Source organism: Formica exsecta, unplaced genomic scaffold (assembly GCF_003651465.1).
Source record: "Formica exsecta isolate Colony F162 unplaced genomic scaffold, ASM365146v1 scaffold218, whole genome shotgun sequence".
In the NCBI taxonomy this organism is placed as follows: Eukaryota; Metazoa; Arthropoda; class Insecta; order Hymenoptera; family Formicidae; genus Formica; species Formica exsecta.
The window spans coordinates 1,460,588-1,480,941 of record NW_021849477.1 but is presented as its reverse complement, the minus strand read 5'-3'; the positions used below and the strand labels follow the sequence as shown (position 1 = coordinate 1,480,941).

Sequence of the window (20,354 nt, the reverse complement as noted above, 5' to 3'; positions counted from 1 at the left end):
TATGTACACATATAATATTTATATTATATGATATTTATTAAAGTTATGATTTAAAAAATTCTTTTTACATGTAAAAATAAATGTTGCTGACTATATACAATAATTTTTGTAATTATAAAATTACTAGACGAGTAATAATTATAATTTCTTTGTTTTCTATATTATTATATTGCGTGAATCATAATTTATAAATAGCACTTTTGAATATAATCAAAGAAATAATTTTAAAAAATTTCTTAAAGCATGATTTGTATTATATAATTTAATACTAGTAACGGATTTTTTTATTGTCTAAAGTCGTGTAAAACGGACAAATACAAGTAAGAGTGTCATTGTTCAATTCTTTTTTAAGCTTGTTTGCAAATCACAATAAAAATTTCTTCTGCATTACACTCATGGAAAATCAAATTACACTTATGCATTAAATAAAGCGTACATTAAATAAAAGTACAAACTGTATGATGTTGTAATGTAGCCGTACAAAAATCGCCATGTTTCCACATCTTATTCTTATTCCACGACTTAAATCGTTTACTGCTGCGCTCCCAATAACGTAAAATAAATGCTCCGCGCGATACCTGTCAAAATAATTCCAATATTATTTCTATATTATATAGAAAAGGCCAAATTTATTTGAATAAATTTTTTTCGCAGAGCAAAGGAAGAAATAATTAATTATTCTCTATGAGAAAAATAAAAACTACGAGATAAAAATAAATTTAAAAAAGATAAAAATAGGCTCATTTTTGACATTTATATAGAAAGTAGAAAGAAATGATATTTTTATCTACTTATATTCAAAAATTAATAAACAAATTGTATGATCTTCTTTGGGGGCAATATATAAACTACCTATTTTTTCAAAATAGGGATTAATTTCTTACCCTAATAACTTGTACATTGCGCAAACGTGCTGTGTGAGAGCTAGAAACAGAGTGGAACTGGCAAGAAAAGGTAATGGTGAGACAATAAGCACGATGGCTATGCAGAATCGAATTAAGTAAAAATACCGCTCCTCATCGATAAAGAAATCATAATCAAAAGGATTCCTTCGCGGCCGAGACTCATTCATGGGTGATATAACATCGAGGATTTCTGGCATAAACATCCATATGAAGTACATAATTTGACATCCATACAACAGAACTGAAAAATTTGATAATTGTAAATCTTTTAATATAATCATTATATATAACCACGTGTACACAAGATATAAATTTTGGTTTTGAGATTATATTAATATTTGATTTCTCTATTTGAGAACCTTTGATAAGAGATATTAAAGTGATATAAGATTCAAGTGAATTAAAATACAAAGCATAAATAATATTCAAAATATGATTAATTTTTAATAGTTACGAACATCATTTCTTTTATTATATTCAACTCTTTCTTGAGAATGTTCGGTTTAATTATAATTCAATGCAGAAAAAATGTAAAAAGGATAATTGTCACAATCTCATATACAGAAATATAATTTCAAATTCACAAACAGAAATTTTTTGATAATAAAGTAATTTAATATTTCTCTTACCTGCATAATAAAACGTAAATAATTTCGTGATTTCGGCATGTTGATGCATAATCCTGATTTCATCGTTTGTTTTTAGCAAAGACCAATCTTGCCACATACACTCAAATAATTTTTTAAACTAAAAAGTAGATAAAGCACAATAAATAGATATGCATTATATTATAAAATGGTAATAAGGAAAGATGGAAGGAGATAATATATTTGATCTATTCGGGCATTTTGAGCGTTAGTACGAACATAATAATGAAATTTAAAAATTCTTCAAGATTAAAAATTTTATTGATACTCAAAATTTATTCATATTGTTTATTTTTATTGTATCACTTTTTTTATTTTATGGATATTGTTCATAATATTGGATGATAAGAAGAGTAATATGATAATGGCATAATTAGAATCAGACTAATTATTTGTTTTTACAAAATATGTCGCAAACACATACACGTACACTCGGCAACAGGAACGCCTTAACACATGAATTTAAATGCACGTCAGGGCATATATGGAAAATGCATACATGCTCCGAGATGTACATAAATTCATGTGTTAAGGCATTTTTTCCCCGTGTGTATGTACATACACATGTAAAATTTATAAAAAATAGTTTTTTAGAAAAATTTTATTATGTAATATAAGTTTTATATACTAAACTGCAAGTAATGTGTCTTATTGAATTTTATTAAGAATAGAAATAATAATAACCAAGCTTACTTTGTCTAAGTTTCCGGTATGTTCATATAGATGGAATAAGCTCCCTATTGTAACTAGCAATACTTGTATCGCAAACACCATGAACTCCCTATTGATGTTGGACGTGAAAATGCTATTTAGCTGGAAACATTTTATTAATTTTTAATAAGAATGAAGGGATGAAAATATAATTGTTTTTCAAGAGATATTTATCAAAAAATGTTTGGCTAAATTTCTCACATAATTAAATCTTATTTTAATGGATAATAAAATAGAAAAAGGCTCTAATATATCAAATATTTAAAAAATTCAAGTAGAAAATGGATTAATAAGAACCGAGCGTCAAATTTATTTTGATGAACATAATGAACATAATATTTAGTTATAAAGTTTTAATTCTATTGTACTATTATTTAAAAACCTTTTATTTGAAATTTATTAATTTAATAATTTATAATTTATAAAATTATTAATAATTTATTAATTTATTAATTTACAATATTTAATAAAAAGCGTTGTAACGTTGTAATTATACCTGAATAAATATACTGGATAGTGTAATGACAGTAATAATGCCTCTAATTAAGCGACCGCTCCATACAAGGCCATAGTAATTTATTAATTTATTAATTTACAATATTTAATAAAAAAGAATAGCGCGTTGTAATTATACCTGAATAAATATACTGGATAGTGTAATGACAGTAATAATGCCTCTAATTAAGCGACCGCTCCATACGCTTTGATAAGGCCATAGTCCACTGGCCAATAACAAAAATCGGTTCAATTTGTAATAACGCTTTTCAGGATGTTCCATCTATTTTAAGGAACCCAAAAGAATTGTTATAAATCGGAATTCATGGTTCGTTACTTTATTATAATTGTTTCACTACTTTTTTAAAGACTGCTTTTGATTATATATACTTCTACTTTTTCCGGTCTCACAACACTTATCGAAAGAATATCAAATTATATTAAAAAATGCGAAAAGTTTTCGGAGGTATCAAAAATTAACAGTGCATGTGTAACATTTAGCTAATAATATGGGAAAAACCTCGGCAGTACGCGCGCGCGTAAAAATGAAATAGTTTAAATATTTAATCACAAAGTTTCAATTCTATGTGCATTATGACTTATAAATCTTGCTAATTCTTTAATTTATAATATTCAAAATTAAAATAAAAATATCGTCAAAATCGACAACTACCTGAATACAAATGATAGCATGATGACATTGATAACGCAACGCTTCTGAAACAAGCGTACCATTCGCTTTGATAAGGCCATAGTCCAGTAGTCGATAGGAGAAATCAGTTTAAATTGTAGCGCTCTTTGGCATGTTCCATTTATTTCGAAGGATCCAGAAGAACTGATTGTTGAGGACGAGCTCGTCATCGATCGTTGCTGTTACTATAGTCGTTTTACCTCTTTTAAGATACACTCGATTATTTCCACCTTTTATTTTTTTTCGTTCTTACATTATCGGACGTATATTTATGAAAAATGCACGCGTTTGACATAAAAGCGAGAGACGTCTAGAATATCGATCGGCATGCATGTAATATTCGGCTAATAGCATGAGAAGGAAAAAATCAGTAGTCTGCAAACGAAAATTGCCTTCATACAGTTAGTTTTTTGCACGCGCGATTACCTCGCTGTGGCAGTATCGCGAATATTCTTTGACTATTACAGAGTAAGAAGAGCGAGCAACGAAAGGGAGATATAATGTAAAGAATATCCGAAATAGAAGAAAATATTGAAGTGGTATATTTTACACAATATACGACGATAAAAAGTTGCCAGATAAATTCCTCTTATGATAGAAGATGCGTCGGAAACGGAATTCTTAGTTGTAATATGGTAAATTCTTTAATATATTTTTGGTACATTTCTTAAGAATAATTCAAAATTGAAATGTTGAAACCCGGCAAGTATTTTTTTCGAAAAAATAAATGAACAAATAAATTGATATTTATCTATGTTTAAATTATAAAGGACTATCGATACATCGGATTTTGCATTTTTTGCGTAAGACTAGAAGTTAACGTACGAGAATCTTGATTTAACGAATCTGCCATTGAAATAAAAATTAGTGTCTTCTGAAAACATTCTATATTTCCGAGACAACAAAAAGATCGGACGGAAACGCGAGATATTTTAGTATTCCATGAGTAGCTCTTGCGAATATTGAGATCTTTGCATACAGGTATATCAGTTTCATATATACCTTGTGTGAATAGATGAATTTTCTACGAGTATAAAGAATGTGTGTGGCAAGAGGAAGAAGACAAGAGAGATTTCCCCATTTTCTCTTTCTTGTAATCTTTGTTTCGTGCGAGTCGCTACTTCATTAATATTTAATTAAATTGACTTCCATGAATGCTACTGCGTTACTCAACCTCGCAATTTATAATCGATTTTAAAATGAGCCCTTCTCGATGCGTGATACTTTGCATGACAAAATTTTTTATTCCGCGATTGCGAAGTAATATGTTGTTTCACGCAAAGATCGCATTTCAATTCAACGAGGTAACTTCGAGGAAGGGTTATAAACTCGAAGAGGAGGAATACAAAATTAATGGATGGGATCGATGCAAATCGTATTCGCCCCGACTCTTATCTCAGAGCATATATATGTCTTTAGAAAATAGTGAAAAAGGAAACCGCGTGGTGTTCAACTATCTACATATGTAGATGTGATATGGCGACATCATATGTTGCATGCAACAATATTTGACATATTAAAATAAAATACTCAAACCATATATTTCATATAATACATAAAATAACGACAAAACCATCGACTAGATATATTCCTATGTAGAAATGTGTTATAAATATTCTTAATTCTCATAGCAAAAATTTTTTGATTCTTATAAAATATATTTCTTAAAAATCTTGGATGGAGAAGAGAGAGGGAGGAACAATAGTAAAAAATAATTTTCTATGTATTGATAGATACTTAGATACTTGTATATCTATAGATTATAAAGAAATAAAGACAGCTTCTTGCGAAAGATAAATCAATTTCAAACTCGTCAAAGAATCTCTCATCGAAATAAAATCATGAATGGGTGTCGCGGAACATTTATGTATTTTAAAAATAATAGCACTTCACGCTCGAAGCTGTGAATGAAAATAATGTTTTTTAATAATTCTTTAATAGTTCCTGGATGCGTCGGCACAGAATAGGGAACGGTGGCCTTTTATGACTGTCTTCATTCCAACATGGATACATCACCTCCGTATACACTTCTAGCGAAAGTCCGGCCGGACAAGGAAGGCGAACGCCGTTCTCCAACGCTCTTACCAATTCACATAAAGGAGTCTTCTCATCAATATAAACCATACCGTTCTTAATATTGTCAATAATCAGGTCAACCTTCAGATTCGGTTGCTTGCCGAGGCTGAAGATCTCGTACATCGTCACGCCAAATGACCATGTGTCCGAGCGCGTTGAGAATATATTTTTCTTTATGCTCTCCAGTGCATACCTAAGAAAATCGTCCATTACACAATTGGGCATACTACAGAGATCGGCACTCGAAAGAATAACCCGATCTTCAAAATCCATAAGAGTTTCATTCGCGGCGAAAAAATATTGTTTAAAAAATTATTTCGTTATTTGACTATCATTGAAAAGTATTAGCATAGTGAAGATTAATATATTTTCTCTTTTACTTACCACCTCATTGGAAGATGACGCGATGTCTGAAAGCTATAATAATCGCTCTCATTTTCTTGCGCGAGACCGAAGTCACTGATCTTCACTTGAGTTTCGCTAGCCACCAGAATATTTCTCGCTGCTAGATCCCTATGAATAATATTCTTGGAACTAAGATAATCCATACCAGTTGCGATATCTAGCGCGTAGTATAGCAGTTTTCGTGTGATCTTCGATACATTATTATATTGTTCTCTTTGATCATGTAAAAATTTCAGCAATGAGCCATGCTTGACAAACTCCATGATCAGACATTTGGGTTCCCATATAATGCCTAGAATTTGCACGATATTTGGATGCTTGAGAGTCTGTAAGATAAAAAGACATTTTACACTGTTTTTCATAATTGATTTATTTTATTTTATCATTCATATATATATATATATATTAAGAATAAAAATTAAAATAATATTATGAATTAAATATCGTTTCTCCAAGAATTGCATTATGCAAACATTCTCTCTTAGAAGTTTTTAAAATTTCTTCATACACTACTGTTGTAATACTAAAACTGCATTCTACATACATGTTATATCTTAAAAATCAACACATATAGTAGCAAATTTAAAAAGAAAATATTTCTATATGTATTAGCGTAGAAATATTTTACTTAACATGTATGTAGAATGCAGTTTCAATATTACAATGGTAGTGTATGATGAAATTTTGAAAACTTCTAAGAGAGAGTGTTTGCATAATGCAGTTCTTGGAGAAACATTTAATTCTTAAGGCAATTTGTGTGATTCACCTTCATAATATTAAATTCTCTTTCAAAGTCCTTCTCAAACCTTTTCTTTTCTTTATCAGATACTTCTTTTCCAGGTTTGTTCGGTATTTTGATGGCTATCTGCTGTATCTCCTTGGTCTTAATGTGCATACGCATACCTATGAATACTTTACCATAGAAACCTGTACCTATAATATTATTTTTATGCACAAACCAACATTCGTTCTTGAAAACATCCTGCATCAGACCGAGACACGCTTTGCATTTCTTTCTAGTGCAGCACTGTATTTCATCATTTTTCCAGTACATCATCTTATCACCGCAGCTTTGGCAGATTAAATGAAAACTGCCATCAGATTTATTGCCGTCATTATCGTCATGTATTAGGTTCGTGTGATTGGTGACTAAATTGTCATCAAACTTATTGTCTTTATTATCTTCATATGTTAAATTCGTGTAATCGGTAACCATACTGCTCTTGTACGATTCACTGCTTGATCTTCTCTCCTCTAAATCGCTTTCATCGTCGTCGAAGAATACTTTAGGGTATAGTGTAGCATAAGGACGACACCGATTATACGTTGCATACATAATCTGATTCATATCTCGCGCAATGGCCTGAGGTTGTTTTCTTGTGTTTTTTTCACTCCAACATTCCTTCATCAAAGCATAGATTTCACGCGGGCAGTTAGCAGGTTGCGGTAAATATTTTCCATCTTTATGAAACTGTAAGAAAATGCTGTTTAATCAGATATTCATGTTGCAATTTGATTTATTTATACGAAAAATTAATCGTATGCAAATCAAATTTGCAAATAATATAATGGTTTGTAAATTGGTTAAATCGAAGTATAGAATATATATAGAAAAACGATAAAGGCGAATAGAAAATTTTATAGAAAAATTTAGATCATAATATATAGAGCAATTTTATTTAAATAGATTATTTCTAATACAAAATAATAGTATAATAATTAAATCTTTGTTTAGAATAAATATACCTTCTTGACAATATCAATATTAGTATATGCGGTTATGGAAATTCCTTTGGAGAATATCTCCCACATGGTTGTAGCCAGTGCCCATATATCTGCTTGAAGGCTTTTTTTTGCAGATGCTAGATCTGTGTAAAATTCTGGTGGTATCCAAGGTATGCTGCATAAAATAAAGAAAAAATCATGGAGAATTATATTAAACATAATCAAATAAGACTTTTATCTTTTGACTTACTCGGTCTCGGTGTAAGTGAAAAGACCAGGGTCCCCCAATTTAACACTCAATCTATTATCTGTATGTTCATGTACAAAAACTCCCGCGCATCTTATCTTTCCATGAACTATATGATTCTCCTCCTATATCGTAATTATTCTAAATCTTATTAAAAATATTAAATTATATATATATCTACATATGTCTTAGCCAGATTACATAATCCGTCGTTTTATAAAACGTCTAGATATTTTATAAAGTGCGGCCACATTCTCAAATCATGATTGAAAATGAAATATTTTATTATCTGGCTAAGAATTTTAGTCTTTTTATAAAACGTTAAAAAAACGACCAAAATTCTTAACCAGATAGTAAAATATTTCATTTTCAACCATTTCAATCAATTTGAAAATGTGGCCACACTTTATAAAATGCCTAGATGTTTTATAAAACGATGGATTATGTAATCTGGCTACGACATATATATTCACCCCAAAGATACTCTCTTACCAAATGCCATAAGGCTGTTGCCAGACCGGCGGCGGCTTCGACCATATCGTGTCCTATTATAATTTGAGAGTTATTGCGCAAATACTCGTCTAGTGGACCTAACTTCACCAACTCGAGTAACATCCCGACTGACGGGGCCACAGTTATACCGTACAGTCTAAAAATGAAACATGAATATTACATTTATTCCTCCAATATTTTTTAAAGATTTTACCTGATCAGAGCTTCCGATCGTAATTTGCCCCATTTGTCAGCTAGCTCTAGAAATTCTTTAGTATAACTACTATTTCTGAGTATCTTCATCACAACTTCGAGTTTCTTGCCTTTAGCGATTTGCCATATCGCTCGATGTACGCTCGTCGCGGACATGGTAGGAGTCAAATCTTTGTTATTTTTGCAGAACGCTTTGTATATCTGCAATTGATTCTGCGATACGCACCGCGGTCCACCTTTCAACAGAGCGATTATCTCCTCATTCGCCGCTAGTTCGCTCGCAATGTTTTCCGAAGCGCAAATTAACAATGGTGATACATCTAAAGAAAAAAAATAAAATAAAATATATATAGAAACAATTAAAATTTCGACTTTCTCCCTCTATAGTGTATGTTCAATTCATGTATAACTTTTATTGTGTACCATATTCTGAAGGTGGCAAGCATTCTACGAAATACAATGAATTGACAGGATTTTGCAGTGAAGAAATTATATTCCCCAAAGAAGTATAGCTCTGTGTACATGAATCTAATCGGAAATCGCTGGGACCAATTTGCTTCACTTTTTCCGATTGTGGTTTCCCGGCTTTGTTGCAAACATCTATGTAATAAACATCGTATTCAGTTTCGCTCTCCCGCAGTATATAAGTTCCTGGTTTATTGGCACGTTTTTCCCTGAGTTTCGCATATGCAAACTCTTTTCTAAGATATTTTTGAAAAGATTCTTTGTTATATTACACATCACATATGCAGAATTATAGCTCTATGCCAGTTTGTGAAAATTATCTTACCCGACTGGACCATGGCACTTTAATTTATATAATCTTCCCAGAGTAGGTGTGACAACGTTTTTACAAAGATTGAAAGTCCACTTAATGGACAAACGGTAATATCCGTCTAACACAGATACAAAGGACATTAACATCTCATTTGTATGTCCCATAAATTTTAAGTATGATGGTATGCCATTCTTCCTCGAAATTTCCACAGTGTTATCCTCTCTGAAAGATGAAGATTTGACAAACAAAAATTTATTTTTTCTGATATATACAAGTTCCTTGATCTATACAGGTTATATGATTATAAAAAATATTAGGTCTACCGGAAAGTTCTGTCCGTTTTTGGAATAAAACAAAATACAAATTTTTATTACCGTCAATAAACTTTATTAAATAATGTAATTGCCATTATTATTAATGATTTCTTGCCAGCGTGAGGGCAATTTGTATATCCCATTTTCGAAAAATGTTTTATCTTTTGATGCGAAAAATTGAACCAGTGCTTGTTTGATATCTTCTTCATTTTTGAATTTTTTGCTCCTCAAAAAATTTTGTAAGGACAAAAACAAGTGATAGTCGGAGGGTGCTAAGTCCGGGGAATATGGTGGATGCGACAGAATTTCCCAGCCTAGTTCTGCAATTTTTTGACGAGTCCCCAAAGCAGCATGTGGCCTGGCATTATCATGATGCAGTATGATGTTCTTCCTATTGAACATCGCCGGCCTCTTTTCTTGGACTGCTGTATTTAAATTATCCAGTTGCTGACAATACTTCTCCGAATAATGGCAATTACATTATTTAATAAAGTTTATTGACGGTAATAAAAATTTGTATTTTGTTTTATTCCAAAAACGGACAGAACTTTCCGGTAGACCTGATATAAAATTATTTAAATGAATAGAACCGATTTGCATTTTAAAATCACATATTAAGAAAAAAAGCTATATATAACTCATTGAAAATCTTTTATTACATATGTAATCTTATGGAAATAAGAATTCAATGTATTATATATACATACCCTATAGAAATAAAACAAAGATCTTCTATAGCACAAAGCGTTTTCCAATCATCAGTGTCAGTCTCACTGTATTTTAATTCCTCTCTGTTGATTCTAAGTAAAATTTCAGCTGGTGGATTAGGAACTTTATTCATTATTGCTTTATATTCTTCACATAGATAGTTTGGGGCCATATTTTCAAATTGTTGCAAATACTGCTGTTTAACATATGAAGCATCAAGGTGCTCTTTAGATATTCCTGCCAATGCATTATAAATAGGTTTCTTAACAAAAAAGGCATGCCTTTTAATACATTCTTTGGGAATATACTTCTTGTATTCTGATTCTACAGTTTCCCGTGGTAATTGTTTCTCGAGCATTTCTCTGCAACAAATAAAAAACATTGCTGTATATCATGTTTCATGTTATGTTCAACAACTATATAAAACAAAATCTATAATAAGTTTGCAAAAGATTACTTATGAAACATGAAAGTTAATTATATTCTTTTTAGTTAAATAACTTGTATATTACCTATACATATCACTAACTCCCAGGCCAATCAGTTCATCTTTATGCTTCTCGTAGACAATATCGGGTACTTTATTATTCATTATATCTGCACGAACTTGCTGGAAATAATAATTGTAAGCTTGTTCATCTATCTGTTTCAGTTTCTGCATGCTGCATGGCTTGAATCTCAAACGGAAGTCAAATCTGTTCTTCTCCCTGCCTGTGAACTCGTATCCATATGGAAACCATAGTTTTGAAGAATAACTTCGCAATGCAAACAGATGTCTTGCCAATGGACTTATCTTGAAGAACTTGCATATCTAAAAATTAAACAGCTTTTTTGTTTATTGAGAAATCTTAAAAGATTTATATTCTGTGGAAAGAAGTATAATAAAAAATTAATATATCCAGGTATTAATAAATAAAATATATGTATAATAATTATTAAAGAAAGAATTAATGTAAATTATCATATAATGCAATAAACATACAATATTGCATTTTTTAACAGTACAATATATTTAATACATTTAATAATCTGATTTCTGCTAAATTTATTTCTGATATATCTATTTTATTTCAGATATTGCTTTACAAGTCGATTTAATGATTACAATACTTGCCATGTATTGTTGTTTACCGAATAATACCATGGTATAATTAATACAAAACACGACAAAGTTTCGGCATAGAAACCGCCAAACCAGAAAAATTACTCATAAAAACGATGAAATTTAACTTTATCTAATAAGAAAAAGAAACCATCCATATACATACCTTGATACATAAATCTTCAACAGTCTCACCGACGAAAAACGTAATATTTATTTGTTTTTCATCGGTGGCCACATAAATCACTGCTGATCGCTCGTTGTCCCTCATATTCTTAATTAATATACTATCGATACTGCCGAAGAAAGTACCTTATAGATACATGATAACGCTCGTATTCCTTTTTCTCTTTTGTTAATGTATAACAATATCACGATGTAAAATGCAAGCGAATCAAAGCAAATGAATCAAGACTTCCATAAAATATCTCACATTCCACAATATAACCTTCTGTGTCTGTGTAAATCATATTCATTTAAGAGAAAAAATTAAATATAGGGAGTTTCATCTTTGTGTTTAGGATAGAAAATTTCAATCGTATTTAAATATCATGCCTAGTCTGAAATATAGAATTAATATTTTTATTTATATAATCTGGCAGCCAATCAGTTTAACAAACTCGTTCATTAAATGAAATATTAGTTTATTAGATTAATATTTCTTTTTTTTTCTTTTATAAATTTCCGTTCTTTGTGAGACGTATAGTGAATTCGATTGGATGATTAGTACGCATTGCGAACTAAGGGCCTATCCAAACGGATTTGGATAGTCGCATATATATGCATAAGGAAATTGATTGATCCATTTCTTATGTGTTTATTTTTCGATCAATCAATTTCTTTATGCATTGTTTATACTTTATACGATTATGCAAATCCGTCTGGACAGGCTCTAAAGGTTGCGTTCAAAAATTTACTCGTCAGGTATAGTATTTTTTGATTGACCAATCAGGATAAAGAAATCTTTGCTTCTTCTGTCTGAATTGGTCGATCAAATGCTACTCTATACTCCGACCGAATGGTTTTGGAACGCAATCCAGGAGAAATTCCAGATTATTCCTTCGTCTTCGTCACTTCGTCTGCAACGATATTATTGAGTAGTTGAGTACTGCTGTGAACTTTGAGAAAGTCGTTTGTCTCGATCGTTTATTTGCGCTTCTTTTATCAAGGGGAGTGATCTCGATTGCGAATCGGTAGCTGCTAATCATCTCGATATCAGGTAAGCGTTTGGCGAACATCTGTTTCGTCGCGATACGCGAAAATCCGTCGCTGTTGGACCGGCTGGGAATTTCTTTCTTCATTGAGGCACCGCCCTCCATTCTCTGCGTCACGATTCCTTTTGTACCGCATCGATCGATTATTATACATTTACATATTAGGTTCGTAATTGCAAGCTTCGAATTCTTTCTTCATCATAAATATTATGATGATAACGCAATCTGTAGCGTTAAATTTTATTTTATATCACGTGAGAATCCGGGAAAGATTCAAGATTTTTTTGTTTTTAAATCTTGTAATTACGACCATTTTGTGCAAAATGTTTCCTTAAGATATAAATTATGCGAAAGTATAACTTATAAGATTTATATTAAATAATTATGGCTGATTGTACTATGGAACACTATCGTTTTTCTTTAAATCAATATTGTTGGAATTATGCAACTTGTACATAAATATTTTTTATTCTGTGAATAGTATAATGATTGGAAAAAGTAACATTCCTAATAAGTTTGCGATAGTGCAAAATCAAATTTCTCTAAATTAAACCTATATATTTTCAAATAGCTGTATCATATGCAATGATTTTAATATGTAATTATTAATTTTTTATTAATAATACATAGATTATCATCTGAAATATAGATTGGTGTTAATAAGTTTGTTGAATCTAATAAACCTAAAAAACTTTTGTTATAAATTGGACATATTTCTTTTATTCTAGATTCATCATGCAAATCTTTGTGAAAACTCTCACTGGGAAAACCATCACCCTTGAGGTAGAAGCTTCTGACACTATAGAAAATGTCAAAGCCAAGATTCAAGATAAAGAAGGCATTCCTCCTGATCAGCAGCGCTTGATCTTTGCCGGAAAACAATTAGAAGATGGCAGAACTCTTTCTGATTACAATATTCAGAAAGAATCCACACTTCATCTGGTTCTACGTCTTCGTGGAGGAATGCAGATATTTGTGAAGACTCTTACAGGCAAAACCATCACCCTTGAAGTTGAAGCTTCAGATACCATAGAAAATGTGAAGGCCAAAATCCAGGACAAAGAAGGAATTCCGCCGGATCAACAGCGTCTGATTTTTGCTGGCAAACAACTTGAAGATGGCAGAACTCTTTCCGACTACAATATCCAGAAAGAATCTACGCTTCATTTGGTTCTGCGTCTTCGAGGAGGAATGCAAATCTTTGTGAAGACACTCACAGGCAAAACTATCACACTCGAAGTCGAAGCCTCTGACACAATAGAAAATGTAAAAGCTAAGATTCAAGACAAAGAAGGCATTCCTCCTGATCAACAGCGCCTGATCTTTGCCGGAAAGCAATTGGAAGATGGCAGAACACTTTCTGATTACAATATCCAGAAGGAATCTACGCTTCATCTGGTCCTGCGTCTTCGTGGAGGAATGCAAATCTTTGTGAAGACACTCACAGGCAAAACTATTACACTCGAAGTCGAAGCCTCTGACACAATAGAAAACGTAAAAGCCAAAATCCAGGACAAAGAGGGAATTCCTCCCGATCAACAGCGTTTAATTTTTGCTGGAAAACAATTGGAAGATGGACGAACGCTTTCGGATTACAACATTCAGAAAGAATCCACACTTCATCTGGTCCTGCGTCTTCGAGGTGGAATGCAAATCTTTGTAAAGACACTTACTGGGAAAACCATCACCCTTGAAGTAGAAGCTTCAGACACTATAGAGAATGTCAAAGCAAAAATCCAGGATAAAGAAGGAATTCCTCCCGATCAGCAACGTCTCATTTTTGCCGGTAAACAGCTGGAAGACGGCAGAACTCTTTCCGACTATAATATTCAAAAGGAATCTACACTTCATTTAGTCCTGCGACTTCGCGGAGGCGCACACCTTTGAAGCCGAAAATCCAGAAAAATATTGCTAGTCGCAAATTGCGTAGTAGTAGTATCAGTAGTGTGTCAATAACCTTTTTTATTTTTACTTACGCTTCAAGTCTGTACTCGAATGCGTGCGCTTTTTATGATATTATTTTTCAAAAATTATTATTTGAGTTAAAATGCACGACAAGAATGTAATAAATTGTAATCCATCTAAATAGATACATTCTCATGCAATTTAAGCATTAAATTACGTTCAGAATTGATTCATCTTGAATGATTTTTTCTGACCTTTTCGCAGAATGATTGCTTTAAAACGCAACCAGAATTTAACTTCATAGGATTTATTATGTATAACTTTACAAATATCATATAGTTCGCACGATATTGTCATAATATTACGAAATAAAATACTGTGTTTTAAGGTAAGTATTTGTATTTTACTTAATCTTTTATATCGGTCATTGATATTTAATTTGGTAATGAATGAAAAATAAATATCAAGATATATATTTTGTACTAGTATTATTTTTAAATAATTACTATAAATTACTCGAATTCGGCTACTGATTTTTCATCAATAAATACAAATATCAATATCTTTTACTTTTTAGTATCAAAAAAAGAATGACAATAGATAACAAAAAGGATAGTATGTAGAGAGAGAGAGAGAGAGAATTTCTTTTTACCAAGGAAAATTTATGAAAATCTATATTTCATAGACATAATGAGTAAATAATAAAAGATATTTGATGAAAAATTGCGTTTTGATTCGCGTTGATCACGACCATACGCAGTATGATCGTTACATTATTTCATGCACAGAGAACTATGTATTCAGTCTAATATAATATCATATATATTAAAAAATATAAGCGTAGCAATAAGTCCAAATTCTTCATAGACTTATTATATATTTACAATATGATTGACTAATTATACTACTGATAAAATATCTAGAATCTAGACTAATGCAGGTGACGAGTTACTTAGGATGGCCTTTTAATTTCTATTCCTTGTACTGTTCTTTCTCACAGGTCCTAAAATAATTATCATATCATAGACGCAAAAAAATGTGTATAATATTAACAATTTTAAATGATTAGATTTATATCACTCACCAATAAAACTTAATAATACTGGTAAAAATATTAAACCGTGCGCTGCGCCAAATAAAACGATGCCTAGATACATTCTGAAATAAAATACTCGGAAAATATGCGATTTCGCGAATGCCAACACGATGATTCCCACGAATTTGGTCAAGGTGATCCCCGAGAATACCTATGGGATGAGAACACACGAATAAGTTCGATAATTTCATTTATCTAAAAGAAAAAATGAACTTTTACAAATTTTGATATTATGAAATATATATCGCTTTATTTCTCGCGACATTTAATCGTACTTACAGAACTTCCCATAACAGAAAGCGCCTCCGATGTTTTACCGATCCTTGTCATGACTGTAGAAGTAACGTAGGATTGTACTATATGACTGCAAAATTCTACAGAGATACCAGCCGCCTGTAAATATTCATATTTTAGCCTCCAATCAATTATATAAAAAAATTATTTAATTTAATAAATAAAAAAATATTAGCATTTATATATTATGTAATTATATTATTTAACATTAATATAATGATAATTGTTATTTAATTATAATATGAGAGGGATTTTCTCACTAGAAGAATAGGAAAAAAATGTACAAATTTTACAATTTAACACGAACCATGACTAGATTTACAAGAGAAACCGCGTTTAAACTGATATTCCACCAGTACATTAGGCCTCCTAGATTGACTAGCGTCATCAATACAGTAAGAAGAACAATCACAGCGGAAAAGAATGATAATCCTGTGAGAAAAAGTGTCACTACAAAAATCACGGCAAGGGACAAACCTATTGACGACAGTGTTTCCCACCAGATTGTTAAATACTGTTCGTAGAACACGTAGAAAATACTAAAAACACATCGAAAAATTTGGTTAATAATATATAGAATTAAAAAATACAAATTAAAAAGATATTACAATAATTTATTTTATAAGATCATTAATATAGAATATTTTTCTCTCGTTTGGTATTTGTTTTAAAAATCTTGAATTCCTATTTTCTTCTTATTGCTCTCATCTATTGAATGATATTATACCTGTATGGAAATACTTTGACTTTTTGCTCAGACACTTCGGCATCATTAATCATGTTTGTAATTTTTTCAGATATTATCCTGGCAGCACGCAACGATTCGTACCAATCCGACGATTTTTTTAAAGGAGTATGATAACCCATAAAATATGCATCGCCCACATCAGTCAGATTAACATCGACAAAATTTATTGCCTATTTAGAGATAAGAATTTTAATAATCAAGTTTTTAATTTTTGTCATTTTTAATTTTTGCGTTTTATGATTTTTCGTAAAGAAATTGATAAGAATTTATATTTTGGCGGAACAAAAATTCTCTTCATAACTTATTCAAATGCAATCGTTTTTAATAATATTAACTTACATCGAAATAAGCAGCTTTTCCGGCTTTAGCACATTGCTCATCTGGAATATCATTGATGAAATAAGAGATATACTTCTTGAAGTTTTTTTCGTTTGGACGAGAGGTAATGTTGTCAATAACAATCTTGCATTCCTCGCACTGTGCTGTATAAATAATATTATTTTCAAGGAATCGTATATTTATATTAATGCAATATAATTGATAAAAGACGAATCAAAGTTTAAAAGACAGGTTTCTCAAAAGCTGAGATTATTATTATATATTATTGTGTATTAATATTAATTATTTACCATTAATATGCGGACAAAACGATTGATTGTTAGCGTAATATTTGCAACAATTATCATTCGCCGACCAATCGAGGTAATCGTCTATCCAAGAGGAAGCTGCTTTAGATAAATACGACCTGAAATTATTTATAATTAAGATTCTTCCTGTGGATGTGTGTTGAACAATCAAAAAGATTCAAAAGAATTTTCGGAAAAGACCTTATAAGTCCCAAAAATCGACTAGCAATTATATTTTAATAAAATATAAAAGCAAAATAAGGAAGAATATTTCGCATTAAAGTACAAGAAAATAGATATAGAGAATTACTGTGTTAATTTTACTTATAACTTGCAAGAATATTTTTTCGAGACTTCTAAAAGTATATGAATTGAGAGATACAAACACGGAGGACTGTTTGGCAGCCGAATATATCTGCGCGTATAAAGAATCCGAATTGCATCCTTGAACGCCGCATATGATATTCTGCACTTTCGTCTTGCTATAATCTAGACCTTTTGTTAATACGAAATATATAGGTGGTCCCATTGACAAAAGATCGTCCATGTACTATGCAAATAAAATATAATATTTAAAGCTATAATAATAGATATATGATATTGTGTTGTGTTGATATCGATAATATATTTTAATTCCTTTAGTTTCTTTAATTGTAATTAAATATATATTTTTTCAGATATTTATTTTCAGATATTAAAGTATCACGAATACAAAAAAGGAATCCAAACACTTTAGCTTTAAAATAAAAATCCTTAAAATTTCTTCATTTTTTGTAGTTGATTTTTAAATAATGTATAAATGATTAATTGTATCTTCTATTTCAATAATCACGAGCTATAGATGAATTCCATTTCTTTTCTTTTTTTTTTACCTTGAAGTATTTCAAAACGTAAGAGTCTTCAGGCATCGAGAGCTTCTGATCCAGTCCGATCTCGATCTGTGGTATGACTATAACGTGAGTAGTAAGAGCGGCAACGAAAATAACTAAAATGATCATTCGAACCGGTGTCTTCATAAGAAACGGTGTGTAGACACGTTCAAAGATCGTTTGAATCAAACCCTTGTAATCGTCGGTTTCCGAATTTTCCTTAGTAGAAATACAGCAGAAAACATCCAGACGATTGTTCTAGGAATGCATATCAGTCATTATATTAATTATTTTAAAAATGTTACGCGAGAGAATCAAATTCCTGTTAAAGTTGCAGTATTAACCGTAACATAGGATAGTTAAATAATATTAAGTCGATATAATTACGATTAATATAATTATAATAATATCTTGCAATTGTGCACTATATATATATATGAACTGATATGTTAGCTTTCTTCATAGAGAATTTCGCGAAATCTTCATCTAAATATTCATATTAAATTCATATAAGTTACCTCAACTCTTTTCGAATCGAGAGATAATAAAGCGACAAAAGCCGTTGTCTGGAGGAGAAAATTGATTAAGATTGATAACGAAGCGTACATCGCGAAAGTGTTAACAGCCGGCATCGAGGAAAACGCTCCTGAAATTTTTATTTTTCATAATTATACAGAAATATATTTTCCTTTTTTATATTGTTAAATAAATTTCTATCATATTTTGTACGCATACCTATCAGAAAACAGAAACACTCGGACATGCTAGTGAGTAACATCGAGGGTCCCACCGTAGCCATAATTGTACCAATATGCTCGGAGATCGATTGATCGACGCGTCGAGGAGTTCTCTGATAGCTTTGCACCAAGATGAAAATGTTATCAACTCCGACAGCCAGGACTAAGAAAGGTATTACCTAAATAATGATTTGCTATATTATAGATTATTATTTTTATGTCATTTTTATATAATCTTTTAGGTCACACTCGAATGCAATTATATATACAGAAATTTATGTATATATAATTGCGTATAATAATAATTTTTTCATTTAAATATCAGAGACAATTGTTGAATTTATCTATTTTAATTTTGCGAAATTACACACGCTTTACTTATATATTTATATCCAAATTTTTTTTTAACATACTTTCTTAATATACATAATTTTAATATACTTGTAAAATTTAATTACACTTTATGATGATTCAAATGTTCAATATGAATTATATGTATAAAGTTCCAAATTAATCGTGTTACCTCGATTGTGAGCAGAGTGGTTGGGACTCCAGCATAACCGAAAATTCCAAGAGAACAAGCGACCGATGCTATAACGACAATGATTCCACCAATGCTCAACACGATTCTGCTTTCTCTCTGAATTGGAAAATAATAATTGAATTGTTTAAGATTCGTCGTACGTTTACGCTTCTCGTGATTTTATGATATTGATAAAACTTACAAAACAGCCGACGAGGGAAACTTTGATCTTTCCCAAAGCGAGAGCGACATAAACGAACATGAGCAGGTAGCTGATGACCATTGTTGTCACTTCCGCTTTCGAAGTTCTATCTAGTTCGTCCTGTATTGATTTCTCCGTTGTCCATGCGACATCCATGAACTTTGGTCGACCATCTTGATCCCATTTTGCCATAAAATCGAGAAAGCTAAAATAATCATGACTTAACAGATTGCACAATCCATAACGCATTAATAATTATTTTTGACGCTATTCGGTTTTAGTTTTCCTTTTCTCTTGACTCTTACCGTTGTTCCCATTTTATAACTGGCTCCAGATCCTTCTCCTTGAGCGAATTTTTCACCAGAAATGTTAAAATTAATCCTGTCGCTTTACTATAATCCGTTGAATCGTACTGAAATTCGCCCTCTCTCAAAAAACCTCCGATGGCTATGGCAGGTATTATAGGTCCCTTATACGGCGCTAGACAATCCATATTAAATGGATTTCTGAAAATTCAATTTACTATATTAAAAAGCTTATATTATATTAATATATTAGAATTAGAATTTAGAATCAATTTTTTTTTAATCCTTATTATGCAAAATATATTTTTTAAGAGAAAGACTCGATG

General features: G+C 31.0%; 4 protein-coding genes across 5 annotated transcripts in view; 1 reads left to right on the top strand and 3 right to left on the bottom strand.

Moving 5' to 3' along the window:
* Positions 1-421: 421 nt before the first annotated feature.
* On the bottom strand, positions 422-3,425 carry LOC115235292. Its single transcript, XM_029806962.1, has 5 exons — positions 2,898-3,425; positions 2,246-2,365; positions 1,535-1,652; positions 885-1,146; positions 422-578 (listed from the first exon to the last, which is right to left on the bottom strand). The coding sequence occupies exons 1-5, from the start codon at positions 3,039-3,041 to the stop codon at positions 422-424; spliced, it is 801 nt and encodes a 266-aa protein (XP_029662822.1). The 5' UTR covers positions 3,042-3,425.
* A 1,540-nt stretch (positions 3,426-4,965) lies between these two features.
* LOC115235358 (tyrosine-protein kinase hopscotch) lies at positions 4,966-11,995 on the bottom strand. Its single transcript, XM_029807079.1, has 12 exons — positions 11,676-11,995; positions 10,920-11,218; positions 10,407-10,769; positions 9,398-9,607; positions 9,031-9,308; positions 8,609-8,927; positions 8,395-8,551; positions 7,906-8,027; positions 7,677-7,830; positions 6,697-7,401; positions 5,910-6,256; positions 4,966-5,718 (listed from the first exon to the last, which is right to left on the bottom strand). Exons 1-12 carry the CDS (start codon positions 11,778-11,780, stop codon positions 5,373-5,375), a joined length of 3,405 nt encoding a protein of 1,134 aa, XP_029662939.1. The 5' UTR covers positions 11,781-11,995; the 3' UTR covers positions 4,966-5,372.
* Positions 11,996-12,576: 581 nt separating this feature from the next.
* On the top strand, positions 12,577-14,857 carry LOC115235359 (polyubiquitin). Of its 2 annotated transcripts, none has more exons than XM_029807080.1 (2): positions 12,577-12,728; positions 13,452-14,857. In XM_029807080.1, exon 2 carries the CDS (start codon positions 13,459-13,461, stop codon positions 14,608-14,610), a length of 1,152 nt encoding a protein of 383 aa, XP_029662940.1. In that variant the 5' UTR covers positions 12,577-12,728; positions 13,452-13,458; the 3' UTR covers positions 14,611-14,857. The 2 variants fall into 2 exon arrangements, with proteins under 2 accessions (XP_029662940.1, XP_029662941.1); XM_029807081.1 differs by lacking the exon at positions 12,577-12,728 and adding an exon at positions 12,868-12,888.
* The window catches only part of LOC115235361 (NPC intracellular cholesterol transporter 1 homolog 1b-like), an 11,598-nt gene continuing 5,938 nt past the window's right edge, over positions 14,695-20,354 (bottom strand). Inside the window, exons 10-23 of the mRNA XM_029807082.1 lie at positions 20,029-20,229; positions 19,724-19,928; positions 19,522-19,638; positions 18,997-19,177; positions 18,780-18,907; positions 18,265-18,519; positions 17,779-17,942; positions 17,396-17,511; positions 17,106-17,248; positions 16,746-16,936; positions 16,326-16,557; positions 16,004-16,117; positions 15,713-15,875; positions 14,695-15,631 (exon numbers count right to left, since the gene is read on the bottom strand). Coding sequence (XP_029662942.1) covers positions 15,594-15,631; positions 15,713-15,875; positions 16,004-16,117; positions 16,326-16,557; positions 16,746-16,936; positions 17,106-17,248; positions 17,396-17,511; positions 17,779-17,942; positions 18,265-18,519; positions 18,780-18,907; positions 18,997-19,177; positions 19,522-19,638; positions 19,724-19,928; positions 20,029-20,229 — 2,248 coding nt within the window. The 3' untranslated portion in view covers positions 14,695-15,593. The remainder of the gene's footprint in view (positions 15,632-15,712; positions 15,876-16,003; positions 16,118-16,325; positions 16,558-16,745; positions 16,937-17,105; positions 17,249-17,395; positions 17,512-17,778; positions 17,943-18,264; positions 18,520-18,779; positions 18,908-18,996; positions 19,178-19,521; positions 19,639-19,723; positions 19,929-20,028; positions 20,230-20,354) is intronic.

Coding starts and splice junctions, on each gene's coding strand:
- LOC115235292 (XM_029806962.1), bottom strand. CDS start 3,041: ATGGAACATCCTGAAAAGCGTTATTACAAATTGAACCGATTTTTGTTA. Junction 2,366..2,897: donor TATCCAGTATATTTATTCAG/GTATAATTACAA, acceptor AAATGTTTCCAG/CTAAATAGCATTTTCACGTC. Junction 1,147..1,534: donor ATTTACGTTTTATTATGCAG/GTAAGAGAAATA, acceptor CAAATTTTTCAG/TTCTGTTGTATGGATGTCAA.
- LOC115235358 (XM_029807079.1), bottom strand. CDS start 11,780: ATGAGGGACAACGAGCGATCAGCAGTGATTTATGTGGCCACCGATGAA. Junction 7,831..7,905: donor TTCACTTACACCGAGACCGA/GTAAGTCAAAAG, acceptor TATTTTATGCAG/CATACCTTGGATACCACCAG. Junction 7,402..7,676: donor ATATTGATATTGTCAAGAAG/GTATATTTATTC, acceptor ATTTTCTTACAG/TTTCATAAAGATGGAAAATA.
- LOC115235359 (XM_029807080.1), top strand. CDS start 13,459: ATGCAAATCTTTGTGAAAACTCTCACTGGGAAAACCATCACCCTTGAG.